At 46.1% G+C, this 9,450-nt stretch overlaps 1 protein-coding gene across 1 annotated transcript in view; it reads left to right on the top strand.

Moving 5' to 3' along the window:
• Positions 1–3,392, top strand: part of eci2 (enoyl-CoA delta isomerase 2) — a 10,943-nt gene extending 7,551 nt beyond the window's left edge. The window contains exons 9-11 of the mRNA XM_008294595.1: positions 170–259; positions 1,171–1,314; positions 2,436–3,392. Of these exons, the coding sequence (XP_008292817.1) occupies positions 170–259; positions 1,171–1,314; positions 2,436–2,591 (390 nt within the window). The 3' untranslated portion in view covers positions 2,592–3,392. The remainder of the gene's footprint in view (positions 1–169; positions 260–1,170; positions 1,315–2,435) is intronic.
• Positions 3,393–9,450: the final 6,058 nt, after the last annotated feature.

Below are 9,450 nucleotides of genomic sequence, written 5' to 3'. Positions count from 1 at the left end.
TGGTTGGTTCCACATCAGCGTATCTCCTGAGGCTCAGCCGTTGTTTGCTCAGAACAGAACTGAAGTCTGGTTTCTTGTTCGTGTTGGAGAGTCCGATGTGTTTGGTTCTGATGTTGGCGGGCTGAGGTGAGTCCAGTACATTAACCAGGAGGTTCCCTGTGTGTTCCAGGCCACGTTCCACACTCCGTTCAGCCAGCTGGGCCAGAGCGCTGAGGGCTGCTCCTCCTTCACCTTCCCCAAGATCATGGGCGCCACCAAGGTACCACGAGAAACGGCACCGCAGCCAGCAGTCATCTTCACGCTGCTGGGTTCGGTTCTTCTCTAAGCTCTTAGCCGCTCAGTCCGATTAATCAGGACGTAGAGAACAGCAGCTCCACTGACGTAAGTAACATCGACTATCAGTCCGCTTTGGAATCAGAGGTTTCAAAGCTGCTTCTCCAACGTGAGCATTTCCTGCTTTTCTCTGAGTTAGTCGGTCTTTAGCGGACTTACTGGGACGTGCTTCATGACGGTGGTCCAGAGTCCGTACACAATGTCTTCATTTGTCCAAAATAGGTAGAAATTTGTTCAAATTGACTTAAAATGATTTTTTAAAAAATCTAAATGATGAGATATCTGTCCTCTGTACCTTAAAACCTAAACAGATTTATTCCAAAACGACTTGATGGGTTGAACTTTAAATGGTTCCAAAATTAGTTAAATTGGCCCAAAGTGACTTTAAATTGAAAAAATAACTTTAAAATGACCCCTAATGAGTTAAATTTATCCAAAATAACTGAGGGTTTGTCCACATTTAGCCAAGTCTGTCGAAAATAACTCCAAACTCCACCTAAAATAACAGAAAATCCGTCCAACATGAGTTAGAAATGTACAAAATGACCTGGAATTTGTCTAAAATACTTCAAACTTGTATAAAATGAGTTTAATTTTGTTGACAGTAACGTCAGACTTGTCCAGCGTGACTTAAAATGTTCCCTAAACAGCTTGGAGCTGACGCAAACGAAGCTAAAGTTGTCCTGGATCATTTTAATTTTGTCCAAAATGAGTCCAAACGTGTTCAAACTAGATTTGTCCATAATGACTTGAAACTTAGACGCACTTTAGCTGTCCTGATCCGATTGGTTTGGTTCTGGTGGAGACGTCCTGCTGAAGCTCTGTCTCTGTGTCCAGGCCACCGAGATGCTGCTGTTCAACAAGAAGCTGACGGCTGCTCAGGCCTCCGAGCTGGGACTCGTCACCGAGGTCTTCCCCGACAGCAGCTTCCAGTCGGAGGTGTGGACCAGACTGAAGGCCTACGCCCAGCTGCCCCCCAATGTGAGCCCACACACATCACTCAGTCCGCCTGCCTCCACCACGGCTCCACTGTGAAAAATAAATGGACAGACATGACTTAAAGTTCACCTAAAATGTCTCAGAACGAGCCCAGAACGGTTCCGAGTCTGTCCAAGAAGACTCGGAGAAGGTCCAAAAGGACAAAGCTGGTCCGTCACAAACAAACAGACATCTGCTCACGTCAGGGTTAGACTTCCAGACTGCTCACCTGGTTCCATTCCACCTGTGTGAGGCCCAAGACAGCGTAGAGCACATCCAGCACACGGTTCTGAAGCATTCAGGTCTCTGTGCCACGAAAGAAACTACTGAGATCAACTACTGAGATAGTCCAACACGAGGAAGAGAGTCCAAAATAGTCCCAGAATCAAATATAAACTAAAATGACTTAGTTTGTCCAGAATGTGTCAGAACTGGTCCTAAATGACATAAACCTGCCCAGGACGACTCAGCAAGTCCAACAGCACTCAGACCGTATCCACGGCGACTCAGACCGTATCCACGGCGACTCAGACCGTATCCACGGCGACTCAGACCTGATCCTCAAACCTTGTTAAAAATGTGCCTTGACCTAAATAAGCTGAAAGTTGTCCCAGATAGTTTCAGTTTTGACTCATAAATTGTCCAGAATGACCTGAAACGTCTTCATAATAACTTAAAGTTTGTCCAAAGTCACTTGAAACTAAACAAAATAATCAAACTCTGTCCAGCGTGACGTGGAACTGACACGAGAGGATTTAACCGTCGTCTGTTGAAACTGCTCCAACAGAACCGAGACTTCTTAAAAGTGACTCCGACTTTGTTCAGAGTTACATGAAACCCTGGACTACATAATCAGACTCTGTCCTGTGTGACCAGAGGGACTGAAGTGTGTCGAGTCCTCTCCAGTATGACCTGTAACGTAAGAACAGTCCAAAATGACCTGAAACGTTTTCACTCTGACTACAACTGTGTCCAGAATGACCTGGAGCTCCAAAACGGTCCAGAAAGCCTTGAAGTGTGTCCACGTTGACTTGGCTTCTGGTCATTTTGGACGGGTCCAGAAGGACTTAAAGTGTGTAGACTTGGACTGTGAGCCGTAACCGACCTGTCTGTCCGTCTGCCAGTCCCTGGCGCTGTCCAAACAGCTGATCCGGTCCGTGGAGAAGGAGCGCTTGCACGCCGTCAACGACGCCGAGGTGGAGCTTCTGATGGAGCGCTGGGTGTCCGACGAGTGCTTCAACGCCGTCATGAGCTTCTTCCAGGCCAAGGCCAAGCTGTGAGCCGGGCACGGAGGTGGAATCAGCAGCTGGTCGCTCTGGGAGGAGACCACGGCACGGGTTCTGGACTTGACATGGTTGTGCGTTCAGAAGGAGGTAAATAAGTGAAACGGATCACGTGTAACATGATAGCATAGCAACACACGGAACCTGGGGACAAAAACAGAGGTACCGCTTCTGATGAAAGTTCTGCTGAGCTGGAGTCGTCGGGTTTGTGAGTTTTAGACAACATTCTCCCCTACCGGGACCATCGGGTCAGGGAGTCCTTATCCTCCAGCCACTGGCCTCAGATGATCCAGGTACCGACTTCTGGTACCGACCGGCTGCTGAGTCCAGTCAGTCACTTTAAAGGGGAGAATCTCACAGAACCTCGTCGGCATTTTATCTTCTTATCATTTTAAAAGTTTGCTTCTGATTCACTTGAACGTCGTTACGGACGTCGAATCTGATTCAAGTCCGGATTCAGTTCAGGATTTAAGTCAGGATTCAATTTATGATTTTATTCAAGATTTCATTTGGGATCAGATTCAGGATTCAGGTCAGGATTGTATTTTGTCGCGTCTCGAGTTTGGTTTCCAGCCGCCGCTCCTCCTCCAGCTGGCTCCTCCTCCAGCTGGCTCCTCTGATGCTCCTCTGATGCTCCTCTGATTCCACAACGTGTCCGAGTGTTTTTAACCTGTTCTGATGTGACGACGTCGAAGGACTCAGTCTGTGTTTGAACTCTGATTTTAGTCCAAGTGCCTTCAACGCTTCGTCTTTGTTCACTTTCTGTCAGTTCAATAAAAGCTGAAGCTGTGGTCATGACCTGGTGAGTCCGTCTCGTGTGTGACTTCAGATGATTTGAGATGTTTTTGATGTAAACATGAGTTCTGAACATCGGGTTTGAAGCTGAACCACCTGGTCCTCTGGTTCCTTTAAGCCGTCTGCTGTTTCACTGGACATCAGCCAAAATGAAGCCGATTAATCCTGAAACCTTGGACATCTGAAGCAGTGCTAGAAAGCGCTGAAGGACGGTGAAGCAGCAGTGATGATGGCGCCGACAGCAGCCTGTGGGCTTCCTGGTGACCTCAGAAGACTTATTGGTCTTCACAGCAGCAACACTCGGAGCGAAGAGGCAGCAGATACGAGAACAAGTTCACATCCGACAGGATTACAAACTGAATCCTGTTTGTTGTGAAAAACAGGAGGTTCCCGTCACCCCACAGTAATCTGATTACTCTGTCACCCCACAGTAATCTGATTACTCTGATATGAGCTTAAAAACCATCAGTTTACATTCTACTGGTTTGGTTTGAGCTCCTTCTCAGCCTGTCCAGCAGGGGGCAGCACTCGCCTGGACATGAAGCGGTCAGGCTCTCATCAGAAACCCGTTTGGACTCGAGGCGACAGAAAGCTTCATGCAGGAGAGTCTGGATCATGAAGCTGGTTCAGGTTCCAGGACGTGAAGAAAGTTCGGGTCGGCACATTTAGAACGACTCGATGACACGAAGCTACGGAAACGAGTCGGGTCCAGATCCACCAAGTCTGAGCAGGTCTGTATGAAGAGGGAAAGGTCCGGCTGCATGAAAACCTTCAGGTTCTGCTGCCGACACGTTTCAAACCCGTCCTGTCCGGGGTCCACGGGCCACAGCTTGGACTTCAGTCAAACCTTCTGACGTCCAGAATGAACAGTTTTTATTAACGCTGTGCTGTTTTATTAAATCACAGATAATATCTGGTAAAATAAGTCATCGATTAAAAATGTTCGCTGTTAGAACAAATAAAATAATATTAAAATAACAGAATAATAAAAAATAAAAAGTCTGTATTTAGAAAAATAATCATTTGTTCTTTTACAACTTTTACTGTAAAATGACACTGAAAATGTAAATAAGCAAAACATTTTAAAGAAATACAGATATTTGCTGTTTTTTTTGAAAGAAAAACGTATATTAAGGACTGAATAATAATATTTTATAGATTTTATCTGTTTTGTTAAAATTGTAAAAAACAAAAAGTCTTAATTTACATGTTGACTGTTAAAAAAATCAAACAAAAAAAGGTTTAAAAATCAGAAATAACGTCGACAAAAATCTGCATTTCTACAGTTTTAGTTTCTTATTTTACAGCTTTGAGCATAAAATCAGTTTTATTGAATTTAAATCGACAAACTCGTTATTTAACAGATGCTTGTAGTTAATTATTTTTTAAAATTCTGTATATTAAGGATCTGAAAATGTAAAATCATGTTTTCAGCTTTTGTTTTACAGACTTCACCTGATTTGTCAGATTACAGATAAAACTAGTAAAACAACAGAACAAACGACACGTTAACGGGATAAAAAACTGAAATAATCACATTAAAATCTGTATTTTTACAGTAATTTCTTGTTTTACAGCTCTTTTTTTTTTTTTTAACTGTAAATCAGCCAAAACTTTTTGACAGAACTTTGTGGTTGTTTGAAAGAAAAACTGGACATGAAGGCTTTAAAAAGTTTCCCTTATTGTGTTAATAAAAATAAAACCGTGTTTTTTGATTTACACGTTGACTTTAAACCGGTTTTGCGTGTTTACACCAGATCATCCTTTTTATAACGTTGTGGTCTCGTTGTAATGAAACCTTGTTTGTGCGTCAGAACTTCTGGACCTGAACCTTCTTTCTGGAATCAGGAACATTTGCAGTTGTTTGATTCCGACTTTTGCAGCTTCACTGGAAACCGGCAGATGTTGGGAACATCTGGGTTCTGGAGCGGAGCAGGAAGCTTCGGCTGTGTTGTTGTCAGACTGAACAATGAGCTCAGACCTTTTAGCTCCCGTTTATTTATGAGGAACATCAGCGAGCGGCGCTTTGTTCTCCGGTCCTCAGCCCCCCAGAGCGTCCGGCCAAACCCCCGGCAGATAAATCCTCAGCCTCCTCCGACTGCAGGAGGAAGTACGTGATGAACAACCTGCAGCTTCTCCTGCAAACACTGCGACTCACAATGGGTCCACGAGGAGGAGAAATGTACCAAATGATGCTTAAATTGTCCAAAAATGAAGTTAAACTTTTCCTGAATGCTTAAAATACGTCCAGAATGAGTTAAGAATCGTTTAAAATGAAAGAAAAATTTACAAATTACTTAAAATTTGTCAATAAATGAGCAAAATAAATTCCAAAATGACTGAAAATGGTCAAAGATGACAAGAAAAAGTCCAAATAAATGGACATTTATTAGTAAAATAACAATAAATGTCCAAAATTACATTAAAAATGACTTGAAACCCGTCCAGAACAAAAAAAATCCTCAGACTGACGCAAAACTTGTCCAGAAAAACAACAAATGTCAAAAAGAAAAAGTTTTACTGGTCATTTGTTTTTAAAGGTGTTTTGTCCTTTTATATTCTTTGTGTTTCTTTTTCTCTCCTGGATTTGTTTCAGTTTAATCCTCTGAACCTGAAAACCTCCAAAACCGTCCGACACGAGGAGAAGTTATCGTCAGCATGACCAGATCAAACCGAGCCAGACAAGACATCGGTGGCTGGACCTCCTCTTTGAGCTCCGAGTTTGGTCTCCACCGCCTGCTCACAGAAAACCCCTTTTCATCAGACCGACATTCAACGTTAGCCGCTAACAGCTAACAGCTATCAGCTAACAGCGTCCTTCAAACCTTAAAGTCCCTGAAAGCAGCTGAAGATGTGAAGACGTGGCATCAGAAGCAGCTGCTGAGCACATCTTCCTCCTCATCTCACGTTTATTCGGCGCCGCTCGGTGCCGCTAACGAACTTGTCAAGTGTTGACGGGAAGCAGCTGCTGCCGGGCGGGAATCTAATCCCGCAGATCGCAGTTTGGGGAATAACTCCTCCGTCAGAAGGTGAAGCCACAGACAGGTGTGGAAACATCCAGCTTCCTCCACCGGCTCCTCCGGCTCCACCTCAGAGCTTCAGCAGATCCATCTTCCACCATCAGAGACCTCCGGGCAGAAAGTCCTCGGCTGACAGGATGGATGGAAAACAGCTGGAAGCGCTGCGACACCGACGCCCCGAGGCCGACTGGAGACAGAAAACCATTAGAAATGGACGTCAGGCAGCTCTGAGCAGAAAGACAAACAACCGCAAAGACACAAAAAAAAGATGCAACATGACAACAAACACGCAAAACCAACACAAAGAGACACACAACCACCACCACAAGGCGAATCTACAGAACCTGGCAGTGGAACCAGAACCTTCAGAACCTTCAGAACCAGACGATGCTCTCGCTCTCCGGCGCTTCGATGAAACCGTAGACGAGCAGCAGGAGGGTTTCCTCAAACTGTCGGGAGCCAATCACACGATGACGGCGCTCCCTGAAGGACCAATCATCAATCAGCCTGAGGAGCTGGCGTCTGTCAGAGAGGAGGAGGAGGAGGAGGAGAGAGAAGAAGAAGGAGAAGAAGGAGGAGGAGAAGAGGAGGAAAGAAGAACGAGAAAAAGAAAAGAAGGAGGGGGGAGAGCGTGAGAAGAGGATGCAGAAGAAGAAGGAGAAAGAAACGAAGACGGAGATGAAGGAGGAGAAGAAGAGGAAGAAGAACCTCCTTTGCTTCTCTCAGGTCTTTCTCTCTTTTCACCTCCTCGTCTTCAACGTCTGTCAGGTGACCAATGAGAAGAAAGAAGAACCACAAAGAAACACAAAACGACTAAAAACGGACCAAAAAAAACCAACAAAAAGCCAAAAATGACTAAAAATGAACAAACGACAGCAGAAAGGCCAAAATCCCGCCGTTGGAACAGATTCAACACAGAGAGCAACAAACCGACACGAAGACGCAAAACAACACAAAGCAGACGCATGATGACGACAACACGACACGAAACCAACAACGAGCGACGACCCGACCGACAGACGGACACAAAACCAACGGCCAGATTCAACATGACGACGAAGCCACAAAACCACGAAACAGAGACGCAGAACAACCACAAAACCCACAACACGGCTAAAACCAGACGACAACAAGGTCGAGCGCGACAAAGAGACACAAACGAGACGCAGAAGTGATGAAACCAACACAAAGGGCAACAAAACGACTACAAACAGACACAAAGGACGCAAAACGGCTAAAAAAATATCGAATGTAACAAACGGCCACAACAACACACAAAACAACACAAAACAACACAAACGGCTTCAACGCAGCCAGAAGAAGAAACAAAACCCAACACAGATGCTAACAGCTAGCGATGCCGTAGCCTTACCTGCCGCCGGAGGCTCCGCCTGGTGGAGGACGGCGGCGCTGCAGCCGGAGCTTCGCCTTCTGGCAGGTGAAGCAGCAGCAGCAGAGTTCAGGTGGAGTTCAGCGAGGCTCTATGTAGGCCAGCTGACTGGGGAGATGCTGCTCTGCAGAGCCCGGAGTCCTCGGAGAGCCGGGAGGGCGAACGGGTTCAAAGCCTCCGATGATGCTGCGTTCACGTCCGCTGGGAACATCCGCCGCCGCCGCAGCAGCGCCGGTTCGCGTTTGAACTCGTTTGAAGCGTCAGACTGGAGGTTTCTCTTCATGTCGGCGTGACTCATAGCGAGCCGGCGGGTCGGCGCTCAGATCTCCCACCAGACGCTCTGCAGAGCTTCAGCAGACGTGAACCTCCTCCGGCTTCCTCAATGCGTCGCACCAAAACACGACAAACCCACCGCGTTTGAATCCAGTCGAACAAGGGACTTAGCTTCAATGCTGCAGCTACCATGCTAGGCTAAGCTAAGCTAAGCTAGGCTAGGCTAAGCTAACATTACTCTGACCTGTAATGACACGTTTCGTCACACGGCTTCAGTTTGTGGTCGTTTTGCGTCTCTCTGAGCTTTTCGGTTGTTGCTGATTTCCTTTGTGGTGTTTTTTGTGCAGGTTCAGCATCTCATCTGTTGCTCTTTGTCTCTTTTTTAGATGTTTTGTGTCTCTGTGGTGGTTTTGTGTCTTGTTGTAGTCGTTGTGTGTCTGTGGCTGCCTCCGTTTGTGGTGCTTCGGCTCGACTTTGTGTCTGTTTGGGCAGATTTTGACGGTCGTGTTACGTCTCTTTCTAGTCGTTGTGCCTGTTTGTGGTGGTTTTGTGTGTCCTTGTGGTGGTTTGTTGGTCTTTCTGCAGCTCTTCTTTGTCGTTTTGAGTCTCTTCGTGGTCATTTTGTGCCTTGGCTGGTGTGTTTCTCTGATGTTTTATTCCATTAGTGGTAGCTTCTTGTATGTTTGTGCTGGTTTGTGTGTCTTTGTCGTTCTTTTTGAGTCTCTTTGTGGTGGTTTTACTTCTTTAACGTTTTAGTCTGTTTGTTTTTGTTTTTACATCTGTTTGTGGTTTTGCGTCTTGTCGTAGTCGTTGTGTGTCTGTGGCTGCCTCCGTTTGTGGTGCTTCGGTTCGTCTTTGTGGCTTTTTGGGCAGGTTTTCGGTGGTTTTGAGTCTTTTGGTGGTTATTTTGTCTCTCTGTAGTTGTTGTGTGTCTCTGTGGTTGTCTTGGGCCTCTGTCATGTCTCTTCTGGTCGTCTGGTAGTCTGGCTGTGAAGGTCTCGGTGGTCTCTTTGGTCTCGGTGGTCTTTTTGGTCTTGTTGGTCTCGGTGGTCTCGGTGGTCTCGTTCGTCTTTTTGGTCTTTTTGGTCTTGTTGATCTCTTTGGTCCTGGTGGTCTCGTTGGTCTCTTTGGTCTTGTTGGTGTCGTTGGTCTCTTTGGTCCTGGTCGTCTTGTTGGTCTCAGTGGTCCCGGTGGTCTTGGTGGTCCAGGTGGTCCCGGTGGTCTCGTTGGTCTCGTTGGTCTCTTTGGTCTCTTTGGTCCTGGTGGTCTCGTTGGTCTCGTTGGTCTCTTTGGTCTCTTTGGTCCTGGTGGTCTCGTTGGTCCCGTTGGTCTCTTTGGTCTCTTTGGTCTCGTTGGTCTCGTTGGTCTCTTTGGTCTC

This window comes from Stegastes partitus, unplaced genomic scaffold (assembly GCF_000690725.1).
Source record: "Stegastes partitus isolate 25-593 unplaced genomic scaffold, Stegastes_partitus-1.0.2 Scaffold976, whole genome shotgun sequence".
Lineage (NCBI taxonomy): Eukaryota > Metazoa > Chordata > Actinopteri > Pomacentridae > Stegastes > Stegastes partitus.
The sequence above is the reverse complement of the archived record's forward strand: the minus strand, read 5'-3'. Positions and strand labels throughout refer to the sequence as shown.